General features: G+C 56.2%; 2 protein-coding genes across 5 annotated transcripts; both read right to left on the reverse strand.

The window, feature by feature from the left end:
* Window positions 1-1,323: 1,323 nt before the first annotated feature.
* RCN3 (reticulocalbin 3) lies at window positions 1,324-15,268 on the reverse strand. Of its 2 annotated transcripts, none has more exons than XM_047077642.1 (7): window positions 15,249-15,268; window positions 13,999-14,246; window positions 11,986-12,188; window positions 10,672-10,844; window positions 5,728-5,788; window positions 2,139-2,338; window positions 1,324-1,904 (listed from the first exon to the last, which is right to left on the reverse strand). In XM_047077642.1, the coding sequence occupies exons 2-7, from the start codon at window positions 14,238-14,240 to the stop codon at window positions 1,797-1,799; spliced, it is 987 nt and encodes a 328-aa protein (XP_046933598.1). In that variant the 5' UTR covers window positions 14,241-14,246; window positions 15,249-15,268; the 3' UTR covers window positions 1,324-1,796. The 2 variants fall into 2 exon arrangements, with proteins under 2 accessions (XP_046933598.1, XP_046933599.1); XM_047077643.1 differs by lacking the exon at window positions 15,249-15,268 and adding an exon at window positions 14,671-14,896.
* A 388-nt stretch (window positions 15,269-15,656) lies between these two features.
* Window positions 15,657-26,568, reverse strand: FCGRT (Fc gamma receptor and transporter). 3 transcript variants are annotated; one of them, XM_047077640.1, is made up of 7 exons: window positions 26,552-26,568; window positions 24,986-25,069; window positions 24,206-24,460; window positions 22,136-22,411; window positions 17,102-17,371; window positions 16,283-16,399; window positions 15,657-15,987 (listed from the first exon to the last, which is right to left on the reverse strand). In XM_047077640.1, exons 2-7 carry the CDS (start codon window positions 25,053-25,055, stop codon window positions 15,908-15,910), a joined length of 1,068 nt encoding a protein of 355 aa, XP_046933596.1. In that variant the 5' UTR covers window positions 25,056-25,069; window positions 26,552-26,568; the 3' UTR covers window positions 15,657-15,907. The 3 variants fall into 3 exon arrangements, with proteins under 3 accessions (XP_046933596.1, XP_046933595.1, XP_046933597.1); XM_047077639.1 differs by lacking the exon at window positions 26,552-26,568 and adding an exon at window positions 26,187-26,352; XM_047077641.1 differs by lacking the exon at window positions 26,552-26,568 and adding an exon at window positions 26,187-26,351 and having other exon boundaries at window positions 24,206-24,457.
* Between the last annotated feature and the right edge of the window lie 147 nt (window positions 26,569-26,715).

Below are 26,715 nucleotides of genomic sequence, written 5' to 3' on the forward strand. Positions count from 1 at the left end.
GAGGATCTGATGCAGGCTCCACACTGACGGCAGAGAGCCCGACGCAGGGCTTGAACCCACAAACTGTGAGATCGTGACCTGAGCCGAAGTCAGATGTTCAACCGATGACTGAGCCGCCCAGGTGCCCCAGGAATATATCTTTTTAAGATTTTATTTTTAGGTAATCTCTACTCCCAAGATGGGGCTCAAACTTACAACCCCCAAATCAAGAGTCACGTGCTCTACCGACTGAGCCAACCAGGTGCCCCACATCATTCTTTTTCCTCGGTGTGACGTCGCCTGGGGGAAGGTTCCACGGCGTATTTACCCCTTCTCCTGTGGATGAGCACATGGGCTGTTTCTGGCTTGTGGCTCTCCTGGTTAAAGCTGTTACAAACCTTTTGGTGACCTTATTCTTTTTTTTTTTTTTTTTTAACGTTTATTTATTTTTGGGACAGAGAGAGACAGAGCATGAACGGGGGAGGGGCAGAGAGAGAGGGAGACACAGAATCGGAAACAGGCTCCAGGCTCCGAGCCATCAGCCCAGAGCCCGACGCGGGGCTCGAACTCACGGACCGCGAGATGGTGACCTGGCTGAAGTCGGACGCTTAACCGACTGCGCCACCCAGGCGCCCCATTGGTGACCTTATTCTTATAGATCCTTTGGGAGCTCTAGAGGAGAATTTAAACCAGTGGGTCTCACAGGGCTGCCTGAGGAATAAATGCCTGGACCGTCCCGTCCTTCTGTCCCAACTCAGCAGCAAAGACACCGCCGTGTTAGAACCCGTCAGCTCACATCTACTCAGGACCCTCCTCGAGCTCCCAGCTCACTGAGTGCAAATTCTGTCCCCGCCTCTCTGGGTCTCTGCCCGTGACTATCTTGTCTCACCGCAAAGCGACCCCGAAGACCTGTCCACGGGACCCTGTACCACCAGGTTCCAGCTCTCTGTTTGCTCTTACCTCCCCCATCTCTCCACCTCGCTGACCCCATTCCAGCCACACCGGCCTCCTGGCTGATCCACACACACGGGGCACACTCTGCTGTTCCTGCTGTTCCCTCTGTCTGGCTGGCTCTCCCTCCAGATGTCCCCAGGGCTTACTTCCTCATTCTGTTCACCAGGGAGGCCCCCACCCCCAGGCCACTCAGCCAACAGCACACTGCCGTCCTGGGCTCTCCAGGGGGCTCCAGGAATGCCCTCAAAACCTGCTGACTCCTAGAGCCTCCTCTCCAAACGCCTGTCCCCCCTGCTTCCAGCCCACGGTCCCCCTCCCCCCCAGCTCCCAGGCACAGCCTCCAATTCCTCCCCAAGGCCCCCGTCACCCCCTCAGAGACACACAGACAAGGCCCCAGCACTGGAATTTATTGCCTCCCTGGCAGAGAGGAGGCACTGTGGGGGCCGTGCCGGCAGGCGGGCGAGTCCTGGGGGGGCTGGTGGGGTGCGGGGCGGGGAGTGTTTCTCTGTTGTGGGGTGTGAGGCCCAGATTCGGAGCTGGAATGGTCAGTAGTGGCTCTTGAAGGCTGAACTTGACACGGGGGGGGGGGGGGCTGGTCTGGGCTGGGGGGATTCTGCCAGTGAGAAACGGACGGTCACTCACCCTTTGGGTCTGTGAGACCCCGGGGGAGGGGAGGGGGCAGGGAGGGGCTGCAGCGTCCTGGAGAAGTTTGACCTGGTGGGTCCCTGAGAGCTCAGGGGGACAGGGACACGGGGTGGGTGTGGCCACATCCCGCAGTCCAGATGGGGAGGGGGACCTGGCCACCGGGGCCCCTCCTCCGGTCATCCCACGGGGCCACAAGGCTGTAGCGGGCACACTGGGGCTCAGAGCTCATCGTGGTGTCGCGTGAGGTCCTCGCCGTAGTTGGTGGCCTGGCTGCCCACGAACATGTTCCAGTTACTCAGGATCTCGGCCTTGCTCAACCGCCCATCCTGGAGGGAGGGTCAGAGGTCAGCAGGGATGACAAGGGGCCCTGCCTGTGAGACTCCTCTCTGACCTCTGTGGCCCCCCCAGGTCTCCGTCCCCCTCTCTCTGGCTCTCCGCTCCTCCCTTCCCGCACCCCTCTCAGTCCGTCTGCTGGGGCCCAACAGGGACCTCGGCAGCCCCAAGGCGGGTCTGGTCAGTTCTGCAGAGCCTCCCCCCCGCCCCCCCCCACCCCTGCACACCTTGTCGGTGTCGCTCTCGTGCAGCAAGTGGTTGGCCTCCACCAGTGGCTGGTCCTGGGCGGGGGGCAGCACCCAGTGGCCGACCTCACTGCCGTCCAGCCGCCCGTCCTTGTTCAGGTCGCGGAAGTCCCGGAACTGCTCGCGCTCGGTCCGCACCCAGGCCGGCTCCTCCTCCCCGGGCTCGGCCGAGTACAGATCCGCTGGGTCGGGCGACAGGGGCGACGTCAGGCGGTTCGGGGCCGCGACCACCGGGGGCTCCGTCCGGTCCCCGACCGCTCCTGACCAAGGGGCCCCGGGCAGCCCCCTTCGCTTTCCCTGGCCTCGGTCTCCTCCTCTGTTTGAATGGGACTAACGGCAACACCCCATTTACAGGTGACAGTCCTGCTACAGGGAAAGTGACTTGACCGATCGATCCTTTCCTCAACTGGCAATCAGTCTGAGGGATACACACGTGAAATGCTGTGTGCCACCCTTAGAACAGCTCACCCCGCTTTCAGAACCTCCCTCAAGGGGCACTGGGGTGGCTCCGTTGGTTGAGCGGCGACTCTTGACTTTGGCTCAGGTCACGATCTCAAGGTTTGCAGGTTCGAGCCCCGCACTGAGCTTCGCACAGAGCTGACTTGGGATTCTCTGTCTCCTCTCTGTCCCTTCTCTGTTTACTCTCTCTCTCCCAAAAAATATATCTAAAAAATTTTTTTTAATTATTAAAAAAAAAAACAGTGTGGAGCCTGCTTGGGATTCTCTCTCTCCCTCTCGCTCTCTGCCCCTCCTCTGCTCGTGCGCTCTCTCTCTCTCTCAAAATAAATATTAAAAAAAAAAAAGTTGGGGCACCTGGGTGGCGCAGTCGGTTAAGCGTCCGACTTCAGCCAGGTCACCATCTCGCGGTCCGTGAGTTCGAGCCCCGCGTCGGGCTCTGGGCTGATGGCTCGGAGCCTGGAGCCTGTTTCCGATTCTGTGTCTCCCTCTCTCTCTGCCCCTCCCCCGTTCATGCTCTGTCTCTCTCTGTCCCAAAAATAAATAAAAACGTTGAAAAAAAAAAAAAAAAGTTACTCCCTATCCTACCCCCTGCCCCCCTTCAGCCCCTGGCGACCAGTAATCTAATTCCTGTCTGCATGAATTCTCCTATCCTGAACATTTCATATAAATGCAGTCATACGATATCGTGGCCAAACTCGCGAACTGGGAGATCATGACCCAAGTGGAAATCAAGAGCCTCAAACAGAGTGAACCCCCCCCCAGGTGCCCCCGTTTTCTTATTAAAGTGTAGCTGCCACACAACGTCACTTTGGTTTCCTGTACCCCACCGCGACTCAGCGCGCTGTTTCCAAGACTTATACACTTTGTAGCATTGTATTAATCCTTTATCCCTTTGTATGCCCCAATAACATTCCATTGCCTGGATAGACCTTTCGTTCGGGCGTTCATGTGCTGAGGGGAGTTTGGGGGGGCCTACAGGTGACTGTACCTGCTGGGTGCTCTATGACCGCCTTTAGAGGCAAGGACACCGAGGACGAGGAACTCATGGGCGGTCACACAGCTGGGGGGGGGGGGTAGCAGGTGGGAAGGAGGCAGGCCGGCTGTGAAGCCCGCACCCCAGAGCACGGCGCACCCTCACCTCTCCCACCCTCCCTGACTCGCCACCTGCCCCCCCTCCCAGCCTGGCTCAGGGCCCGTGACACCCCCTCAGTACTCCTCCTTCCCGTTCTTCCCCATACCATTCAAATCTGTGAAGTTACGGGACCCTGGGGAGTCCGGAACCCCGCAGGGAAGAGAAGCAGCCTAGGGGGGTCCGGGTGGGACCCTGGGCTCCGCCGCCTGAACTGACGTCCTGCTCCTCAGTCAAGTATCTATCCCTCCGGGCCTCAGCTTCCTCATCCGTAATATGGGGGAATCACAGCCTCGTAGGGGTTGAGGGGGGCATTAACTGAACTGATGAGGCGCTAACCACTTAGAACAGAGGCCAGCATGTGACAGGGTGCCAGCTTTCGTTCTTAGTGACGATGCTACAGTTCTTGCTGATGGGGGGGGGGGGGAGAAAAAAAAAGACTTCTATCCTCACAGATGTAAAAAAAAAAAAGAAAGAAAAGAAAAGAAAAAAATGAATTAAAGAAAAAAATGAATTATGCTTCAATAAAAAGGTCTTGGGGCGCCTGGATGGTTCAGCTGGTTGTGTCTGACTCCGGCTCAGGTCATGAACCCGCGGGTTGTGAGTTCAAGCCCCGCACCAGACTCTGCGCTGACGGCTCAGAGTCTGGAACCTGCTTCAGATACCGTGTCTCCCTCTCTCTCTGCCCCTCCCCCACTTGCGCTCTGTCTCTCTTTCTCTCTCTCTCTCTCTCAGAAATAAATAAAAAGGTCTTGAGAGGCCTGGCTGGCCCAGTCAGTAGAGCATGTGACTCTCTTCTTGGGGTCGTGAGTTCGAGCCTCATGTTGGGTGTAGAGATTATGAATAAATAAACTTTAAAAAAAAAAATGTGTTGGGGCACCTGGGTGGCTCAGTCAGTTCACCATACGACTCTTGGTTTCAGCTCAGGTAGTGATCAGTTGGTCATGAGATCGAGCCGTGAGTCGGGCTCCGCACTCACGTTGCGGCGTGGAACCTGCTTGGGAGTCTCCGGTACGCGCCCCCCCAACCACTGCCCCTCCCCCACTCATGCTCTGTCTCTCTCTCAAATAAACATTAAGGGGCGCCTGGGTGGCTCAGTCGGTTAAGCGTCCGACTTCAGCTCAGGTCATGATCGCACAGTTCGTGAGTTCAAGCCCCGCATCGGGCTCTGTACTGACAGTGCAGAGCCTGGAGCCTGCTTCGGACTCTGTGGTCTTCCTCTCTCTCTGCCCCTCCCCCATTCATGCTCTGTCTCTCTCTCAAAAATAAATAAACATTAAAAAAACACTTTATAAAAAAATAATAAACACAAAAAAATTTTTCTTAAAGAAAAAGAAAAATATTTTCAAACTTGAAAAAATATCCATGTTTAACAGCTTTCCCCTCAACTAAATTCTTTGCCCCTCAAGACAGGGGTAGAGGCGGGGCCGAGGGCAAATTTGGGGGTGTCAAAAGACCACCCCCCAAATTCTGAATAACAGGAGACACAGCCTTTGCTGTGCAAATACAAGTTCAAGACAAGCTCCCTGACTTCCCACCCCAACCAATGCAGCCCCTGAGGCCAGATTTTGCAGACTCCAGACCCTCCCAGGAAGGAACCCGGTGTGGGATATTCTCTGCTGTATCCTCAACGCTACCATGCAGTAGGTGTTCAATCCATGTTTCCTGGTCCTGGCACACAGTAGGTGCTTGATAAATGCTCTTCTGGTATGGCACATAGTAGGTGCTTGATAAAAATTGGCTAGGCCCAGCAAATATGTGTACTCAATAAATGTTTGCTAGGCCTGACACACGGTGGGTGATCGATAAATACATGAGGGGCCCAGCACACAGGAGGTGCCTAATAAATGTCTGGTGGCTACATGAACTCAAGAAGTGCCCCTGCCCCCACTTCAGAGGGCCATGGCTTTCCCATGGGTGGTATACACTGGGCTGTTCGGGAGAAGACAAGTGTCCTCAGGGAGGGGATCAGGTTCAACTCACCAATGTACTCCTCCACTTGGACGTAGCCATCTTTGTTCTTGTCCAGATCTTCTAAGGTTTCCTGGGGAGAGAGGCATTGGGTCAGGCTCTGGGGGAGGGATGTGAGGTTCTCTCCGGGAATTCTGGCTCGGCTGTGCGGCCAGGCATCAGAGCAGTCTCGGCACGGTCTACCCGGCCAGGGCTTGGGTGGCTTTCTGGGGTGCCCAGTGATGCAGGCCCTACCTGGGGTGGGGGGGGGTGGCCAGGGAACCCGGATGTCTTATAACATACAGAACACACAAGGAGATGTGTCCCGCATCGGTAACACTCTTCTCACCCCCGAAGCGGACACTCTCCAAGGGCAGAAGTCTCTTCTCATTTAGCAGAGCCTAGACCCTAGCTCCCTTTTACATATAAGCAGGACATAACTTGGTGGACCATTGTAACACACAATACCTCAGCTCCTGGTGTTTTTCTCCACTTTGGGTTTTTTTTCTTTTTTAGGTTTTACATTTATTTTTGAGGGAGAGAGAGAGCACAAGCAGAGGAAGGACAGAGAGACAGAAAGAAAGAGAATCCCAAGCAGGTTCCGCACCATCGGCACAGAGCCCGACATAGGGCTCGAACCCGGGAACTGTGAGATCATGACCTAAGTGGAAATGAGTCGGACGCTTAACCCACTGAGCCACCCCGGCACCCCTTTCTCCACTTCTTGAGCAAACAGCTTCTGTTCCCCACTTTTACATTCAAACTCACTCACTATAGGACAGTGCCGCATCCGACACCCCACTATGTTTTCTAGCAGAGACAACTCCAACATCTTAGGGTGGCCAGAAAAAATATGGGAGGCTCCCTTACATTCAATTTTCAGATGAACAAGCAATAATTCCTTAGCATAAGTATCTCCCCACACAGTATTTGGAATATACTTATGCTATAGGACACAGTTACATTTGAATTTCAGATAAGGGCACCTGGGTGGCTCAGTCGGTTGAGCATCTGACTTCGGCTCAGTTAATGATCTCATGGTCCACGGGTTCGAGGCTCACGTCGGGCTCTGTGCTGACAGCTCAGAGCCTGGAGCCTGCTTCTGATTCTGTGTCTCCCTCTCTCTCTGCCCCTTCCCTGCTTGCGGTCTCTCTCTCTCTCTCAAAAATAAATAAACACTGGGGTGCCTGGGTGGCTCAGTCGGTTGAGCCTCCGCCTTCAGCTCAGGTCACGATCTCACGGTCCGTGAGTTCAAGCCCCGCATCGGGCTCTGTGCTGATGGCTCAGAGCCTGGAGCCTGCTTCCGATTCTGTGTCTCCCTCTCTCTCTGCCCCTCCCCCGTTCATGCTCTGTCTCTGTCTCAAAAATAAATAACGTTAAAAAAAATTTTTTTTTAGGGGCGCCTGGGTGGCGCAGTCGGTTGAGCATCCGACTTCAGTCAGGTCACAATCTCGCGGTCCGTGAGTTCGAGCCCCGCGTCGGGCTCTGGGCTGATGGTTCAGAGCCTGGAGCCTGTTTCCGATTCTGTGTCTCCCTCTCTCTCTGCCCCTCCCCTGTTCATGCTCTGTCTCTCTGTGTCCCAAAAATAAATAAATGTTGAAAAAAAAAATTTTTTTAATAAAATAAATAAACACTGAAAAAATTTTGAATGTCAGATAATTTTTCAACATAAGGATGTCCCAGATATTGTGTAGGACATACTTACGCTAAAAAACGTATTTGTTGTTTACATTATTTGTCATAAGTTCAAGTATAATTGAATGCCCTTTGTTAAATCTAGTAACTACAATATGTATATTGAAATTCCTGTTATTTCTTTTTTTTAATGTTTATTTAATTTTGAGAGAGGGGGATGGAGCATGAGTGGGGGAGGGGCAGAGAGAGAGGGAGACACCGAATCCGAAACAGGCTCCAGACTCCGAGCTGTCAGCACAGAGCCCGAATGCGGGGCTCAAACTCGGGACTGGTGAGAGCACGTCCTGAGCCAAAGTCGGAGGCCCAACCGACTGGGCCACCCAGGTGCCCCTCCTGTTGTATCTTATAAGTGACTTTTCTCTGTGTTCCCTTGATATAGTACAGTTGGGGCTAATAGCAATGTTTTGAAATCCTACGTGTGGGGAGGTTACACCTGACATCTGTGAACGTGAAAGATTAAGAGTGGAATTCAGACAGAGGCTTGGCAAACTTTTTCCATAAGGGGCCAGATAGGAACTATTTCCGACTCAACTCTGGAGCTGTAGCACACGAAGTGTATGGGCCTAGCCGTGTTACAATAAAACTTTATTTACAAAAACAAGCTGTGGGCTGGATTCCGCCCCAGGTTACATAGTTTGCTGCCCCCTGGTGGGGACCACGGATTCAACTGCTGGGGTTCAAATCCAGGCTGTGCCACTTTCTAGTCTGGGTGATCTCAGGCAAGTCTCACCTCTCTGTGCCTGCGTGTCCTTGTCTGTAAAATGAAGGTGACTGCCCACCCCCACAGGGTTGCCGTGACAATTCAATCAAGGTAACGCTTAGGTAAAGGTGTTATGACGGTGCCCCCGGCACACAGGACATGGTGATCAGGGTCTGTTAAGTAATCTCAACTCAGGGGCCGCCTGGGTGCCTCAGTCAGTTAAGCGTCCGACTCTTGGTTTCCACTCAGGTCATGATCTCACGGTTTGTGAGATCGAGCCCCGCACTGGGTTCTGCAATGACAGCGCAGAGCCTGCTTGGGATTCTCTCTCTCTCCCCACCCTCCCCTCTGCTCTCTGCCTCAATAAATAAATACACGTTAAAAAAATAATCTCAATTTAGGAGACTAAAGAGGTGTTACAACATTATCTACTAGTGAGTTCCAGAAGGCTGGGTTAACATCTCTCCTCTCTGGATCCTTTTTTTTTTTTTTTTTTTGAGAGAGAGACAGAGAGAGAGAGAGAGAGAAAGAGCATGAGTGGGAGAGGGGCAGAGAGACAGAATCCCAAGCAGGCTCTGTGTCATCAGTGCAGAGCCTGACGCGGGACTCGATCTCATGAACCAGGAGATCAAGACCTGAGCTGAAACCAGGAATCAGCCGCTTAACCGACTGAGCCACCCAGGTGCCCCTCTCCTCTCTGGACCTTTGTCATCTCCAGAGTGGGCTGGACATCAAGCCAATAAAATGCCCTAGAAATATCTAAAGCCACTGCAAGCACACAACCCAGTGGGTCCAGTGATTCCCTCCAGAAGGTTTATCCCGTAGCTATACTGACGTGTGTGTGTAAAGGGATGTAATGAGCATCTACCATGGGTCAATTTTGCAGTTTGGCATGTACTAACTCATCTAGTCCCTGTAACTAGCCTTCAGGTATGTATATTATCAGTACCACCATTTTCTAGATGAGGAAAGGTCTAGAGAGGTTAAATAACTTGCCCAAGATCACACAGCCAGAAAGCTGCAGGGCTGGGATTTGAACCCAGGCCTTCTGGCCTCAGAGCCCTCGGTCCTCACAGGCTTGCCACAGACCCTCAAAACAGCTCTGAAAATGGAAACACAAGACAGGGGTTAGCCGTGGGGACGGGATGGGGAGTCGGGTCGAGGATGACTCACTTTTTTTTTTTTTTTTTTTTTTTTTGCATCTTTTGGGCATTTAAACACATCAGTAAGTTAGCTATTTTAGAAATACACATAATTATACTTGAAAACTAATTTGTGAGGGGTGCCCGGGTGGCTCAGTCTGTTAAGCATCCGACTTCAGCTCGGATCATGGTCTCATAGTTCGTGAGTTCGAGCCCTGCCTCGGGCTCTGTGCTGTCGGCACGGAGCCTGCTTCAGATTCTCTGTCCTCCATTTTCTCTGCCCCTCCCCAGCTCACGTGCACATGATTCTCTCTCTCAAAAATAAACAAACACTAAAAATAAATACATAAAGGGGTGCCTGGGTGGCTCAGTTGGTTAAGCTCTGACTTCAGCTCAGGTCACGATCTCACGTGGGTTCGAGCCCCACATTGGGCTCTGTGATGACAGCTCAGAGCCTGGAGCCTGCTTTTGATTCCGTGTCTTCCTCTTTCTCTGCGCCTCCCCTGCTCACGTTCTGTGTCTCAAAAATAAACATTTTAAATAAATAAACAAACAAACAAACAAACAAGGGGCGCCTGGGTGGCTCGGTCAGTTAAGCGTCTGACTTCGACTCAGGTCACGATCTCGCGGTCCGTGAGTTCGAGCCCCGTGTCGGGCTCCGTGCTGACAGCTCAGAGCCTGGAGCCTGCTTCCGGTTCTGTGTCTCCCTCTCTCTCTGCCCCTCCCCTGCTCGCGCTCTGGCTCTCTCTCAAAAATAAATAAACATCAACAACAAAAACACTAAAGTCTATTAAAGTCTAAAGAAAGATATCCTTCCACTATAAAATGGAGAGGGGATTGGTGAAAAATTACAAATAGAAAGTCCACGTATGGGGGTGTGGTGAGGTTGGGGTTTTCCTGGAGTTTGACCACAACTGGGGCTTCCAGAGGCATTTCTGGGGAATATGTTTTCTTTCTTTTTTTTTTAATGTTTATTTCTTTTTGAGACACGCGCACACACACACACACACAACACACACACACAGTACAGCGGGGGAGGGGCAAAGAGAGGGCAAAGAGACACAGAAGCCAAAGCAGGCTCCAGGCTCCTGTCAGCACAATGCGAGGCTCGAACTCATGAACCGTGAGATCATGACCTGAGCAGAAACCGAGAGTCAGACGCTTAACGGAGCCACCCAGACGACCCTGGGGGATTCTTCTGATGGCAGGCTGGGGGCCCAGACCCCAAATGTGACCACAGGAAGGGGAAGGCAGAGCCAGGAGAGACTGGACACAGGGAGGTCAGGAGTCGGGCAAGGGAGAAAGTGCCCTCCATTGATCTGTTTGTAGCCTGGGTTCCCGGGCACCGTTAGGCTGGCCCTGACGTCAAAACCCTGGGTCTGGGGTGGGGGAGAGGAGAAGGTGGGAAGTGGGGAGCGGGCTCCTCGGGCCCTCACTCACAGCAATCACGATGTCCCGCATGTGAGGGAATTCCTCGGGGTGCAGGAAGGCAGTCAGCTCCTCACGAGTGGCCATGGAGTCCCCGTCCTGGTCCGCCACCCGGAAACGCCGCTCATCACGAGCCATCATCTTCTTGTAGGTTTCGGCGTCCTCTACGTCATGAAACTCTTCACCTGGGGAAGGGGGATATCTCGGTCAGGTGTGCTTTAATGGAGGGCATACGAGGCTGGTTGAGGGAAAAGCCAAAGGGATCCAACTCAGTGGAGTCAGGGCAGGAAGACCTCACAGAACCCATAATAATTAATAGAGATTCATTATTTGTATATAGTATCTACCTTGCAGTGAGAGCTTATTATATGCTCTTTACCTACAAAATTGCATTTAATTCTCACACCCACCCACACACACACACAAGTAAAAGGAATTCTTTCATTTATTCTCACTTTATGAAGGAGAAAATAGATTCCCACAGAGAGGAAATAAGTGGCCCAAAGTCATAGGGCCAGGAATGATGAACTCTGAGTGGACACTGGCCCTTGGGGCCCCAAGGTCACCCTCTGGTGCAGTAGGTTATACTGACTCGGGCTAAGGACAGAGAGGAGAGGAAGGGCATTTTCAACAAAGGGAACAGTATGAGCGGAATGTGGAGATTTGAAGAGCGTGATGAGTTCAGGGAAACCGAGGGAGATCCACATGGCTGGCCAGAAAATGCAGAAAAAGAAAGCCAGAGCGTTGAGCCAGGCTGGACTGAGTTGCTGGGAATCTCCTTTGGAGGCTCTGGGAAGCCATGAAAGGCTGTGAGCAGGGGAAGGTCAGGGTCAGCTCTGGGTGTGGAAAGCCCCTCTGGGGTTTGCATGAGGGACAGGCTGGAGGAGGAGTGTGAGGTGAGGGTCCAGGAGGGAGAGAACATTAGCTGTGGGGGTCACAGGGCTGGGGCATGGCGACAGACAGGAACATTTACCATGTCCCCAGACAGCCAGGGGACAGGGTGAATGGATTTGGGGTTCTCAGGATGAGAGTTCGGAGATCAATGGTCAGGATGACAGAGTATGACAGGTAGATGTCCCTGGTCAAGGATCCCCCAGTCGCGGGGTTATGGACGTCGCGGATGCCGGAGCGAGAAGCCAGACAGAGATCAGAGACGGGGAGTCTCAGGGTGATGGGGTACTAGAAGTGGGTAGACCCTGCTCAAGGGTTAGAGGTCAAAGATTAGGGATTCTGTTTAATAAGCTAAAGGTTCTCAGGATGAGACTATCAAAAAAAGTCAGGGTCACGATGTGTGTGGGGAGCGGGAGTCGGGGTCTCGCCGCGTACCGGGCTCGTAGTGGCCATAGGTGGCGTTGCGCAGTTCCTCCCAACCCACACGCCCGTCGCGGTCCGTGTCGTACGTGTTCCAGGCCGCGCTCACCGAGTCCCGTATGTGCCGCTGCTGCGTGTGCGCGATCCAAGCGCGGAGCTCGGCCAGCGACACCCAGCCGTCCCCATCCCCTGCGCGGTCCATGCGGTCCACTATGCGCCTGCGAGTCCGGGCGGGGCACACGTCAGTCCAGGACTCCGCCCCCCCAGGAGTCCCGCCTCCACCCAGGCCCCGCCCCTGGAGCAGAGCCACGCCCCCACTCGAGACACACCCTCAGAGAGCGGTGATAGCGCGGTCCCAGAGCCGCCAGCACAGCGAGGGGAGGCACGTGTCAACCCCAGGGCCGCGCCCAGCGCGGGGCTCCGCCCCCTCAATCCAGGCTCGGCTCCCAGAGGCTCTCACGCCCTTTCCGAGGCGCCGCGGTCCTCCACAAGCCCGGGCTGGGGGAAGGACCTACGACAATCCAGGGTCACACCCTCCACTCCAACTCTGCCCCTAGACCCTCACTTGCTCCATCTGTTTGTCCGAGTCGGGGTGGGGTGAGGGAGCGAGGCGCCACACCGCGCCCCTCGCCCGCATGGCCCCTGTCCCAAGCCTCTCTCTGAACTCTGATGGCCACGGCCACACTCACCCCTGACATCTCACCGTTTTAGGCCCTGCGGGTCTTCAGGCCATCCCTTCCAAGCCGCCCCCTGCCCCGCCCGCCTGGCTGCACCGGCCCATTGCAGGTGCCTCTCCCCACAGCGCCGCCCTGGGCTGCGTCCCGCACCTCTTCCCTACCTTTCCCTGACTGTATCAGGCATTGGCCTAAGACACTCGCCCGCAACCCCGCCGGCTTGGCCTCCATCACTCCCTTCCCGTGCTCCGGCCGGACCACGTGCACCTTGCGGTCTCATATGAAGCCCCTGGAGGCCCCTCCTCACACACCTTCTCTCAGGCCGCTCCAGTCGGATCCCAGGCCCCCGCCACCGGTTTGGGTCCTTGCCCAACCGCTCACAGAGCCCACAGGGAGCGCTCCCCTGGGTCGCTGTCCTTTAGCCCCGCAACCCAGCCCCTAGGGTTGACTCCCAGATGGCGATGCCCAGGTCGCCGCCCCCTCCCCCTCTGGGCTGTCTCTGCTCTGATCGGTCTGGAGCTGGAGTCCCCAGGACTCACACCCTCCCTCACTGAGGTTCAGGCTGTTGTTCAGTCTAGGTGCAAATTCTGCCACCCCCTCTTGCTGTCTGTGTGACCGTGGGCAAGTCACTTAAAAAAAAAAACAAAAACACGAACAAACTCTCTGAGCCTTGGTTTACCCCCGTAAAACGAGGGATAAACACTAGCCTGACTGTGGGGATTGCCTAAGTTAACCCTTGTAAAGCACGTAGAAGGGTTCCAGGTACTGTAGCAAGGGCTATTCCAAATGCGTTAGCCTGTCGCTGCCTTTCCTCCCCCAACCCTCCTTCACCCAACCCCATCCAAGCACAATCTCCCAGCCAGCAGACCCAGTCACCGCCACTGTCTCCGCCCTGGTCTCGTCACCATCGTCTCTTGTCTCCCATGTAGACTACTCTAGTTGATTCCTCACTGGCTCCCTGCTTCTTGCCCCCTACAGCCTGTCCCCCCAAAGGTAACCAGAAGGATTCTGTTGAAACTTAAGTCAGCTCAGGTCCTTCCTCTGCCTAGAGCCCTCCCTTGGCTGTCATCTCATCCAGAGAAAAGCTGAAATCTTCACTGTGGCCTGAAGGGCCCCGGGCTCTTTGTTCTCTCTCTGCCGTGACCTCCCACCTTCTCCTCTTCGGTAGCCTCACTGTTGCTCAAATATCAAGCCTGCTCCTGCCTCAGGGCCTTTGCATTTACAGTTCCCTCTGCCTGGAATGCTATTCCCCCATATACTCACATGGCTCAAATATTACCTTCTCACTGAGGCCTCCCCTGACCTCCCTGTTTAAAAATACAACCCCGAATCCTCCCTTCCATCTCTCTCCTACCCCAGACGGGCTCGGCTTTCCTCTGGGCTGAGCTGGTCGAATTCCTTGGCCACTTCCCGTCCCAGGAAAGCTTCATGGTCGTACTGGAAGTTTCCGTGGGCGTCATCATGAGGGGCCTCGCTCAGGGGGGCCGCCTGGTGCACCCTCCCCTGGCCGTGAGGGCCTGCGTCAGGGGATGGCTTGCCCTGGACCCCACGCCTGAGCAGCAGCAGTAGCAGCAGAAGTGATGGACGCCACATCATCAGTCCCTAGGGAGTGGTGGAGGCTAGGAGTCAGGGGTCACAGGAAAAAGGATAGAGACAGGGCAGAAGAATGCCGGGCCGGTGGGGGTGGGGGTGTGCGGTGCGTGGAGAGAGCGAAGACAAGACAGATGATAGCAAGCCGCAAAGTTTAGGGCTCAAGAAGGGCCGGGGATGGGCAAAAGGGGGGCGGGGTTCTCCGAGGTAGGGACTGACTCTTCTGAGGGAGTCCCAGACTGGTCCCAGAGCCGTTAGTGGGGGTTTCAAGCGGGAGACGTGGCGTACTTCCCACGCCAAGTATGGGATGGGGTCGTGGCCAGAGAGAAATCATGCAGGCTCTCAGGCGTCCTTTGCAGCCTGGACTCAATTCCTCGACCCGAGCGAACCCGAACCGCCCTCCCTGGGCAGGCCACCCGCTCTCGCCTCCCTTTACCAGACAATCCAGCTTCGCTTCCCCCTACACGTTCCGCTCGGCGTTCTCCGTAAAGATGCCCCATTTGGCCGCTCTCCAGCCAGGCCCCGCCTCCAGCAGCTCAGAGGCCCGCCCTCCGACCAATGAGCGCTCACGAAGACCCCCCAGGGGGCGGGGCCCGTGAACTCCGCGGACGCCCCACGCCACGTCCACAGAGAAGAGTGGGGGCCCCCGACGTTCCGCCCGCCCCTTCCCGGGGCCGGCGAGGTGGGCGGCCCCTGGAGAGACACGAGGCGGGAGGACTACAGCTCCCGGCAGGCCTCGCAGCTCCCTGCCCGACCACCCCAGCTCTTCGATCTCGGGAGCCTCTTGGGAGATTTGCTTTTTCTTTTGGGGGGGGGGGGGGGATGTATTTTTTTAAGTTTTGTTTTGTTTTAAGTAGGCTCCATGCCCAGTATGGGACCCGAGCTCACCACGAAGATCAAGAGTCACATGCTTCATAGACTGAGCCACCCAGACACCCCATGTTTGTTTCTTTGTGTATGTATGTATGTATGTATGTATGTAATCTCAACACCCAAGGTGGGGCCCAAACTCACCACCCGGAGTTTGAGTCTCATGCTCTTCCAGCTGAGCCAGCCAGGCGCCCCAAGAGATGTATTTTTATCTTTCCCTTTGTCAGCATGGTTTTAGAAAGAAGGGAACCGAGGGGCCAGAGGCATCCATTTCTCTCAAAGAGGAAACAATGTTTCTCTTCCGCTCCACCGAGGAGTCGGGTCAGACTCCAGCCAAGAATTCCTCAAAATGCCTGGCACAGTGTAGGCATTCAGTATCTGTGAAGCTTATGAATGAAAAAGACATGACTCGGTATAAAATTGGTATATTCCACGGGGGCAACATGTTGGCATCGAGAGAGTGTGGAAGGTCAGGGCCAACACTGTTTATTCCCCCCACTCATTGTCTTACTTCCCCCGGCCTAAAAAGTTGAAATGATAAGAACACAATGATTTGGGCCCAAACTCGCGTTTATATGTGGAGGTGGAAAAGAGTCATAATCATCAGGAGGGGAAACTGAGGCAGACCACAGGAGGAGAAATCCAGAAGGTCATCGGGCCCGGGACTCTTTCTGGAGGCTCAGAAATACCAGGATTCCAGGAGGTCTCACAGCATAAAAGGGGCCTGACTACATTAGCTGGTAGTAGCCAGGATGGGGTGGGGGGGGGGGTGACCAGGCAGCTGCTGAGAATGCATTTATATCCTAAGAGTCAGCATCCTTGGGCAGGCCAGGAGTGGGCAGGAGGGCCCCTACATCGTCCCCACGGAGAGAGATCCAAGGGGCTGAGGAAAGAGGAAGATGGGAGGTCATCAGAAGCTCTGGGCTCCTGACTGCCCCTCCCCCACGTGTGTGTGTATGTGTCCCTCTGTCTGTCTTTCCCAGCCTCTGTCTTATTCCACAGGTTTCTGTCCCGCTCTGAGTCTCTGTTTCCTCCCTCCAGTCCCCACCTCTCTGAGTCTCTGTTCCTTTCTGTCTACATCTGTTTCCCCCCCCCCACCTCTGCCCAGGACTGCGTCACCCTCTCTTCTGGGGTTTCTGTCCCTGTCTCTGAGGCCCGTCCCTCTTCCTGCTCCACACCTGGCAGCCCGTTTCTCATCCTCCTCCATAGCAGAGCTCCGCCTGCAGCCGCCGCCGTGAGCAGTAAGAGGCCAATGACGATTCCAACCACTGGCATCGAAGATTTGGCTGGTGATTCTGCAGCCAGAGAATGGTGTGAGATGCTGAAGGGGCCCTCCAGCCCATCTGCGTCAGGCCAGGGGGACTGGGCGGTCTCAGTGCCCCCTCCCCAACCTCAGAGATCCCAGCATCAAGTCCTGGGGGAACGGGTGTGGGGTGTGGGCGGAGGGAAAGCCGGCCAGCTGATGTCCTAGGTCTGTGCAGAACGCCCCCCGTGTTGCCTACAAGAACCGGCCGTAGCGAGAGGGGTCTCCGGCACCCTGGCCAAGGGGACCTGTGGCGGCAGGGCGTGTGTCAGAGAGGCAAAACAAGCACAGGGCAGCAGAAGGTCAGGTTCGTAGAGGACTGGCAGTCGCTGAGCCATAAATGGTCAGCCTCAGTGACGACCGGCAGCAGCAGACAGCAAATGACCAGACTAGCAGCAGCAGGAGGGAGGGTGGTTCGGCTTCCGGAGGCCTGTCCGCACTGGTTAATGAGTTCCACCCAGCAGCAGCAGCAGGCCGGAAGGCAGACAGGCTCGGGGAGGGCAAGCGAGAGAGGACAGAAGGCCCCCAGGCTTTGGAGGAACTGGCAGCGGCGGGGCACAAGGCAGTCAGACTCGAGGACGCCGGGCGGCAGCGTGGTGGAAGCCGGTCACCCTCGGGAAGGACCGCTACAGCAGGGGGAGCAGAGGCCACCAGGAGGCGGCAGGCAGCGTCATCGCGCGGCAGGACAGCTCACCCAGCTCCACAGTGAGGGGCTGCGGCAGCCCCGCGTGCTGCACCAGGCAGCGGTAGTGGTGCTCGTCGCCGCTTTTGACTGTCAGTGAAGACCAGGCGTGGAAGGAGCCGTCGCCGTTGGGGCCGAAGTCACCCTCGCCGGAGCCGGCTGCCAGCCCGTTGCGGAGGAACCGCAGTTGGAGCTCCGGGGGGTAGAAGGAGAAGGCGCTGCAGGTGAGCACAGAAAAGCCGGGGCTGCCGGGGCGGGCCTTCAGGCGCATGGAGGGTGGCTCTGCAGACGAACAGGCAGACGGACCTAAGCCTCGAGCCCGGGAGCCCCTAGGGCCAGAGCTGGCGAGGGGCTGGATAGGGACATACCCGGGCCTCCATTCCTTCCAGGACGCCCAGCACGTCCCACCAGGTGCCCTGCCCTGAGCCTGCAGAATATAGTAGGTAAAGGGATCTTCCTGGGGGTGGGGGGGAACCAAGCTCTCCACAGTGAAGGTATCCACCTCTCATGCCTTCCTACCCTAGACGCGTACACAACAGGACATCAGTCATGTGCCAGACGCTCTTCTAGGCACTGCGGACACAGCAGTGAACGAGATAGACAAAAGCCCTGGTCTTCGCGGAACTCACGTTCTAAAGGAGGGGAGAGAGGCAAATATGTGTGTGCAAATAAACGAACAGGAAATAGGCTGTGAAAGTGTTGTGATGAGCGAAAAGAAGGCAGATCCTAAGGTCATTAAAAGAGAGTAAGAGGGGGGCGCCTGGGTGGCTCAGTTGGTTGAGTGTCGGACTTCGGCTCAGGTCGTGATCTCACGGTTCGTGAGTTCGAGCCCCGCATGGGGCTCTGTGCTGACAGCTTGCAGCCTGGAGCCTGCTTTGGCTTGTGTCTCCCTTTCTCTCTGCCCCTCCCCTGCGTGCTCTCTCTCCAAATAAATAAACAAACTTAAAAAAAAAATTTTTTTTAAGTTGTTAATAAAATAAATGAACTGAACAAATTCCTAGGAAATACAACCTTCCAAAACTGACACGAGAAGAAATTAAAAAATTAAGTAGTCCTATAATGATTTCACAATTTTAATCCATAATTTAAACTTTTCAACAAATAAATTTCCAGGTCCACATGACATCATTGGTGGATTCTTCAAAACAACCAAGAAGCAGATCTACATGTAATTTTTTTTAAGAGTATTTATTTATTTGGAGAGAGAGAGAGAGCAGGTGTGCAAGCAGGGGAGGGGCAGAAAGAGAGCAGGGGAGGGACGGGAGGGTGGGGGGGGAGAATCCCAAACAGGCTCCGTGCTGTCAGGGCAGAGCTGGACATGGGCTCCGTCCCACCAACTGTGAGATCATGACCTGAGCTTAAATCAAGAGCTGGACACTTGACTGACTGAGCCACTCAGACGCCCTAGATCCACATCTAATTTAGGAAAAAGGCTCTACTGCAGTTCGGGGGGGGGGGGGGGCGGAGGGACAGGATGCTGGTGGTCTTGCAACAAATTATGCTGGGTCAACTGGAGATCCATGAGGGACAAATGAAACTTGATCCCTTGCCTCACACCATTACCTGCAATCAACTCAAGATGTATCATACAGCTATATATGAAAACTACTTATCAACCAAGCCTCCAGAAGACATAGAAGAATACCTTCATAACTTTGGGAAAAGAAAGATTTCCTAAAGAGAACACACACAAGAGCTATAGATAAAAGATGGATGAGTTGATCTTCATAAAAATAAAGAAATTCTGTTCTGTTCATCAAAAGGTTTCATCAAGAGAGTGAAAAGACTGGGGCGCCTGGGTGGCTCAGTTGGTTGAGCGTCTGACTTCGGCTCAGGTCGTGATCTCACGGTTCGTGAGTTTGAACCCCGCGTCGGGCTCTGTGCTGACCGCTCGGAGCCCGGAGCCTGCTTCAGATTCTGTGTCTCCCTCTCTCTGCCCCTCCCCCGTTCATGCTCTGTCTCTCTCTGTCTCAAAAATAATAAATAAACATCACAAAAAAAAAGAGAATGAAAAGACAAGCCGGACGCCGGAAGACACTCTATTTCCAACAGACCATCTGACAAATCCAAAGGACTCATACCCAGAATATATTAAGAACTCTAATAAGAAAAAAAAAGATAAAAATTCCAACTTAAAAATGGGCAAAACACTCAAACAGCCCCGCCCAAAGAGCAGACACCTGACTGGCCAGTAATGTGCAAAAGTATACTCAACATCACTAGTCACCACCTCATTTATCTGATTTATCTAATTTTATCTGATATAGAGATACAGATATAGATATATTTTTTTTAGTACGCTTCATACCCAGTGACAAGCCCAACACAGGGCTTGAACTCATGACCCTGAGATCAAAAACCTGAGCTGAAACGAAGAGTTGGGACGCTCCACCGACCGAAGCACCCCAAATCTGATTTATCTGATTTTGCCAAACCATGTGTAAGATTCTCATTTACCCTGAGAAACATGAAAAGCACACCACAATAAGATTCTGCCACACACCCGCGAGAATGGTTACAATTAAAGACAGACAATAGCAAATTCTGGCAAGTCTGTGAAGCTCCTGGAATTCTCATACATAGCTGGTGGGATTATAAAATTGGTTCAACCTCCTTGAGAAAGTGTTTAGCACTACCTATTAAGCTAATCCGATGCCTACACTATGATGCAACCATTCCGTGCATGGGTATTCAGTCAAAAGAAATGTTAACTACACATTCGTATCAAAATACAATATATAAGAGGGACGCCTGGGGGCGCCTGGGTGGCTCGGTCGGTTAAGCGTACGACTTCGGCTCGGGTCATGATCTCACGGTCCGTGGGTTCGAGCCCTGCGTCGGGCTCTGTGCGGACAGCTTGGAGCCTGGAGCCTGTTTCAGCTTCTGTGTCTCCCTCTCTCTCTGCCCCTCCCCTGTTCATGCTCTGTCTCTCTGTGTCTCAAAAATAAATAAATGTTAAAATATATATATATATTTAAAATAATAATAATAATAATAATAATAATAAAAGAGGGACGCCTGGGTAGTTCAATCGGTTGAGCATCTGACTCTTGATTGTGGCTCAGGTCATGATCCCAGGGTCGTGGCATGGAGCCCAGCGTTGGGCTCCATAGTGAGCGTAGAACCTGCTTGGGATTCTCTCTCTCTCCCTTTGCCCCCCCCCCAAAATAAAGAAAAATCAAAATTAAAAAAAAATTAAAGGCGCATCTGGGTGGCTCAGTCAGTTAAGCATCTGACTTCAGCTCAGGTCATGATCTTGAGGTTCTTGAGTTCAAGTCCCTCATTGGGCTCCACATTCACAATATGGAGCCTGCTTGGGATGCTCTCTCTCTCCCTCACTCTTGCCCCTCCCCTGCTCACTCTGTCTCTGTCGCTCTCAAAATAAATAAATAAACTTAAAAACATTCAGAAAGACATGTACAAGAATGCTTATTACAGCTTCATTCCTCAACAGCCCCAAACTGAAAAGAAACCACTCCTCGATGAACTGTGGTATGAACCACACGGTGAAATACTACTCAGCAATAAAAAGCCATCAGCTACTGACACCCAGCAACAGAGAGGAGTCTCATGACACACACACTTGAGTGAAAAAAGCCAGACACAAACGAGCACATGCTCACAGTTCAAATCAGTTCAAAATCAGGCAATGCTATGGTGATAAAAATCAGGTCCGTTGTTACCCTTGGGAGGTATGGAATGGGAGAGGACACAAAGAAGTGCTGGGGTGCTTCTGAGGTGCTGGGAATGTTCTAGATCTTGGTTTGCAGGTACATGGGCATCCATAAAGCTTAATTGAGCCATGTACTTGAGGTACGTAAGCTACACCCCAATAAAAAAGAAAAAAAAACACTATAGTGAAGTGTTGGACACTATAGTGATTGAATGGACAAAACAATGGCATGGGGGGACAGTAATGGGGGTGGTAAGGGGACACACTTTAACCAGGGTGATAGGGCCCTGCTGAAGGAGCTGATGTCCAAAATCAAACCGAAAGCATGAGAAGGACCCAGTCATGGCAGGATCCCAAGGAGGAGAAGTGCAAGCAGAGGGCACAGCAGGTGCAAAGGGCCTGAGGAGGAAAACAACCTGACACTTGGAGGAGGGGGAGAGAAGGCCACCACGGTTGGGTGTTGTGTAATTACAATGGTGGAAAGCAGCCGGACCCAGCTACCTGTAGGCCGTGGAGTAGAGGTTGAATTTTCACGTAAGACGAGAGAAACGCTAATGGACATTTTTAAGCAATGGTGGGCTAGGAGCTCGTTTATGTTTTAAAACATAATGGCTCCGTCAGTTAAGCAACTGACTCTTGATTTCAGCTCAGGTCAAGATCTCACGGTTTGTGAGATCGAGCCCCAAGTTGGGCTCTGCACTGACTGCACGGAGCCTGCTTGGGATTCTCTGTCTCCCTCTCTCTCTGCCCCTCCCCTGCACGTTCTCTCTCTCTCTCTCTCTCTCTCTCTCTCTCTCTCTCTGTCAATAAATAAACAAACTTAAAAAAAAAAAGACATTCCTCTGACTGCTCAGGAGACGGTGTGCATGGAGGGCCAGGATGGAAGCCGGGATTGCAATATGGGGACACTGACGACAAAAGAGCTCGAATTCCCGCCCTTGAGGATTCCCCAGACATGCGCAGAAGTACAGCTCAGAGAGTGTCTGTGCCCTAACGGAGGTCACACAAGGCATCGTTCGAGTCCAAAGGAAGCAAGTGAAAAGGCTCCTGGGCCACAGGAAAATCTCGCCGGCTGTGACACCAGAGGGACCCGAAGGGCAACGGCAGAGGTGGACCAGATGGAGAAACGTGAGGCCAAGGAGGACGGAGGAGGCCTGGCCGAAGAGTCTGAGCTGTGGCCAGAGGTCTCTGAGGGCCAGCGGAGCGGGACAGGAGTAGGGAAGGAGTGTGCCATGTAGGGGAGGAGCTGCAGTGGGGCGACTGGAGGCTAGGAGGCCAGGGAAGGGGCTGGGGGAGGAGGGGGAGGCCCGAGGTGAGGGCGTGGGGATGGAGAGCTCCGTGGGGGGTCAGAGGCGCCCCCGGAGGGTGCTCACCCTTCCACTCCAGGTTTCCGCGGCCTCTCTCCAGATGCCCCAGCAGCCGCTGGGGGCAGGAGTTGAGCAGGAAGGTCCTCTCCTTGCTGACCGCACCCGCCTCCTGCATCCACCTCTTACTGATGGTCTCAGTCTCAGGCCATTCCCCACTCCAGGTGCCCAGCTTGGGGTCAAAATCCATGAAATCCTCGCCATTCAGAGCAAACTTGGCCACGGGCACCGAGGCATTGTCAGGGCCCAACTCACAGCCCAGCAGGCCCTGCAGGGTGTAGGGACCTGGGGTGCCCAAATACAGGTAAGTAGGACCCAGGAGCAGGGGCCCCAGCTCCTCCTCCCTCAGACCCGGGAGTCTAAGCCACCAGCCCCCTCCTCCCTCAGACCCAGGAGTCCAGGACCCCAGCCCCTCCTCCCTCAGACCCGGGAGTCTAAGCCACCAGCCCCCTCCTCCCTCAGACCCGAGTCCAGACCCCCAGCCTCTCCTCCCTCAGACTGGGGAGTCCAGGTCCCCAGCCCCTCCTCCCTCAGACTGGGGAGTCCTGGCCCCCAGCGCCTTCCTCCCTCAGACCCAGGAGTCTAAGCCACCAGCCCCCTCCTCCCTCAGACCCGAGTCCAGACCCCCAGCCCCTCCTCCCTCAGACTGGGGAGTCCTGGCCCCCAGCCCCTCCTCCCTCAGACTGGGGAGTCCTGGCCCCCAGCCCCTCCTCCCTAAGACCCGGGAGTCCAGGACCCCAGTCCCTCCTCCCTCAGACCCAGGAGTCTAAGCCACCAGCCCCCTCCTCCCTCAGACCCAGGAGTCCAGACCCCCAGCCCCTCCTCCCTCAGACTGGGGAGTCCTGGCCCCCAGCCCCTCCTCCCTCAGACCCAGGAGTCCAGACCCCCAGCCCTCCTCCCTCAGACTGGGGAGTCCTGGCCCCCAGCCCCTCCTCCCTAAGACCCGGGAGTCCAGGACCCCAGCCCCTCCTCCCTCAGACCCGGGAGTCCGGGCTCCCAGCGCCCTCTTCCCTAAGACCCGGGAGTCTGGGGCCCCAGCCCCCTCCTCCCTCAGACCCAGGAGTACAGGCCCCCAGCCCCCTCCTCCCTCAGACCCAGGAGTCCAGGACCCCAGCCCCTCCTCCCTCAGACCCGGGAGTCTAAGCCACCAGCCCCCTCCTCCCTCAGACCCGAGTCCAGACCCCCAGCCCCTCCTCCCTCAGACCCAGGAGTCCAGGTCCCCAGCCCCTCCTCCCTCAGACTGGGGAGTTCTGGCCCCCAGCGCCTTCCTCCCTCAGACCCAGGAGTCTAAGCCACCAGCCCCCTCCTCCCTCAGACCCGAGTCCAGACCCCCAGCCCCTCCTCCCTCAGACTGGGGAGTCCTGGCCCCCAGCCCCTCCTCCCTCAGACTGGGGAGTCCTGGCCCCCAGCCCCTCCTCCCTAAGACCCGGGAGTCCAGGACCCCAGTCCCTCCTCCCTCAGACCCAGGAGTCTAAGCCACCAGCCCCCTCCTCCCTCAGACCCAGGAGTCCAGACCCCCAGCCCCTCCTCCCTCAGACCCAGGAGTCCAGACCCCCAGCCCCTCCTCCCTCAGACTGGGAGTCCTGGCCCCCAGCCCCTCCTCCCTAAGACCCGGGAGTCCGGGCTCCCAGCGCCCTCTTCCCTAAGACCCGGGAGTCTGGGGCCCCAGCCCCCTCCTCCCTCAGACCCAGGAGTCCAGGACCCCAGCCCCTCCTCCCTCAGACCCGGGAGTCTAAGCCACCAGCCCCCTCTTCCCTCAGACCCGAGTCCAGACCCCCAGCCCCTCCTCCCTCAGACCCGGGAGTCTAAGCCACCAGCCCCCTCCTCCCTCAGACCCAGGAGTCCAGACCCCTAGCCCCTCCTCCCTCAGACCCAGGAGTCCAGGCCCCCAGCCCCTCCTCCCTCAGACCCGGGAGTCCGGGCTCCCAGCGCCCTCTTCCCTAAGACCCGGGAGTCTGGGGCCCCAGCGCCCTCCTCTCTCAGACCCAGGAGTCCAGGCCCCCAGCCCCTCCTCCCACAGACCCAGGAGTCCTGGCTCCGGGCCCCCTCCGCCCTCAGACTCGGGGATCCTGGTCTTACCTCCTTCTCCCAAGGCTTTGAGAGCTTCAAGAAAGAGTTCCTGCTTGTTCCTCAGGTCTGTTGTCTCCTTCTCCCAATACCAGGACACCTGGTTTTCCCAGACCCAAGCCCCACACGGCTCGGCCTGGGCCCGCAGGTTATTGTAGCTCAGGTATTGCTGGGGTCCCAGCCAGCCTGATACCCAGAAGGCAGGAGTCCCGGGGGCAGGAGAGGACACAGCGGTGAGGTGGTACAGGAGGGAGAGATGGCTCTCTGCTGGAGAGAGACAGAGGTGAAGAGAGGAGCGTTGGGGGGGGGGGGGTGGACCTAGACTGGGGGCAGGACGGATACCCTGAAAGAAAAAAGACTCAACCCCAGAGAGGAGAGACAGACCAGAGAGCGGGGAGACAGAGGCCGGGAGGGCCGGACCCAGAAGAGGGGGGGCGGTGGTGAAGACAGATTCAGAGAGAGGGAGACAGACTTGCTGGGGGACAAACTCAGCGTGGAGGACAGATCCAGAACGTGGAGGGCAGCCTCAGAAAGAGGAGGATAGACTGGGGGAGGGGGACAGACCGGGGCGGGGAGCAGACCCGGAGGGAGGGCCCCGGTCCCGGCGGGGTGGGGGTGGGGGGGGCACAGTCAGAGCGAAGCGAACAGGTGGTTCTCAAACACAGCGACCGAGGGAGGAAGAAAAGTGATACGGTGACAAGTGGCGAGGGAGGTCGTGTCCCGCCCGGGGGAAACCTGAGACTGCTCTTCCTTCGCCCCCTTCCCTCCGACCCGGCAGCCGCGGCCCCTCACCTGCGCGCAGTGTCGGCAGGAGGAAGAGCAGGAACCCGAGCCCCCAGGGCTGAGGCCGGGGGACCCCCATCCTGAGCGGGAGACCTGGGGCGGGAGGGGGCGCGTGACTGCTCCGGACCCCCGCCCCGCCCCTTCCTCCCCCAGCTCCCGAGGGGCTCGGCCACCACGCGCGCCCGCGCCTGTGGGCCCCGGGGCTCCGCGACCGAGCCTGGCCACCGCGCCCTCCTCCTCGGTGAACTTTCACCCCTTAATTTGATCCGTTTGGGTTAATTAATTACAGAGCCTGGATAGGCTGAGAGTCCTGTCTCAGAGCTCGGCCCCGCCTCTTCCTCCTCCCCCAGAGCCTGGAGTCCAAACCCCAGCCCCTCCTCCTCAGACTCGGGAATCCCGGCCCCCAGCCCCTCCTCCCTCAGACCCGGGAGTCCAAACCCCAGCCCCCTCCTCCCTCAGACTCGGAATCCCGGCCCCCAGCCCCTCCTCCCTCAGACCCGGGAGTCCAAACCCCAGCCCCTCCTCCCTCAGACTCGAGAGTCCGGGCCCCCAGTCCCTCCTCCCTCAGACCCGAGAGGCCGGGCCCCCAGCCCCTCCTCCCTCAGACCTGGGAGTCCTGACCCCCAACCCCTCTTCTCTCAGACTCGGGAATCCCGGCCCCCACCCCCTCCTCCCTCAGACCCGGGAGTCCAGGCCACCAGCCCCCTCCTCCCTCAGACCCGGGTGTCCAGCCCCAGCCCCTCCTCCTCAGACCCGGGCGTCCTTACCCCAGCCCCTTCCTTTCTGAGACACAGGGGTCCGCGTCCCAGCCCTTCCTTCCCCAGAACCAGGAGTCCCGGCCCCCAGTCCTTCCTCCCTCGGACCCAGGAGTCCAGGGTCCCCAGCCCCTCCTCCCTCAGACCCGGGAGTCCTCACCCCCAGCCCCCTCCTAAGACCCGGGGGTCCCAGCCCTTCCTTCCCCAGAACCAGGAGTCCCGGCCCCCCAGCCCTTCCTCCCTCGGACCCGGGAGTCCAGGGCCCCGACCCCTCCTCCCTCAGACCCGGGAGCCCCTGCCCTAAGGCCCCCTCCTCCCTCAGACTTAGGAATCCCAGCTCCAGCCCCTCCTCTCTCGGACCCGGGAGTCCAGGGCCCCAGACCGCTCCGCCCTCAGACCCGGCAGTCCCGACCCCCGCCGGTCCTCCCCTGGGCCTGGGCCCCAGCCCTGCTCACGGCAACGAAGTTCCCTTCCCGCCTGCAGCCTTAGCTGGCTCCCGTGACTGGAGACCCCAGTTCCTCTCTCACATCCTGTCCGGAGACTGCTCCCTGACTTCAGGAATATCCAACCCCGCCCCTCAGCTGCCGGGCACACCCCAGGCCCTGGGCCCAGCCTCTGAGTATTTCTCTCTGCCTCTCTCTTGAAACTTTTTTGTTGTTCCCCCCACCCCCCGCCCCTCTGGGGTCCCTTTCTCTGTCTCTCCCTGTCTTCTTATTTTGAGGTGTCAGCCACCCAGCAAATTCATGACAAAGTTGACGAGCAACACTGTCAGAGTCCAGACTCTGGAGGTTTCAGTGGGTCCCCTTCTTCCCCTTCTTACCTCCTTGTACAACACCGCCGCTCCCCTCCCCCCCCCCACCTGACTAGCTCTTGCTACAGTGAAAGTTCTCTAAACACTTCTATATTTCCTCCTTGGAACCCGTCCCCGATGTGTCCCCTTAAAGTGGCCCTCCACTTCTTTAGTATCTTCTGATGGGGCCTCAA

Source organism: Lynx rufus, unplaced genomic scaffold (genome assembly GCF_022079265.1).
Source record: "Lynx rufus isolate CCGP_SWC_20201006 ecotype Redwood Valley unplaced genomic scaffold, mLynRuf1.p SCAF_16, whole genome shotgun sequence".
NCBI lineage: Eukaryota > Metazoa > Chordata > Mammalia > Carnivora > Felidae > Lynx > Lynx rufus.

Bases quoted from the DNA above. Each gene is read 5' to 3' on its own strand.
- RCN3 (XM_047077642.1), bottom strand. From the start codon at position 14,240: ATGATGTGGCGTCCATCACTTCTGCTGCTACTGCTGCTGCTCAGGCGT. The intron at 10,845-11,985 runs GTACGCGGCGAG...CCCCTTCCCCAG, and splicing joins CTATGGCCACTACGAGCCCG to GTGAAGAGTTTCATGACGTA. The intron at 2,339-5,727 runs GTGAGTTGAACC...CGCCCGACCCAG, and splicing joins CCAAGTGGAGGAGTACATTG to CGGATCTGTACTCGGCCGAG.
- FCGRT (XM_047077640.1), bottom strand. From the start codon at position 25,055: ATGGGGGTCCCCCGGCCTCAGCCCTGGGGGCTCGGGTTCCTGCTCTTC. The intron at 16,400-17,101 runs GTGAGCTGTCCT...CTCTGGCTGCAG, and splicing joins GCCCCTCACTGTGGAGCTGG to AATCACCAGCCAAATCTTCG. The intron at 15,988-16,282 runs GTGTGGAGCAGG...CTCTTTCCTCAG, and splicing joins GATGAGAAACGGGCTGCCAG to CCCCTTGGATCTCTCTCCGT.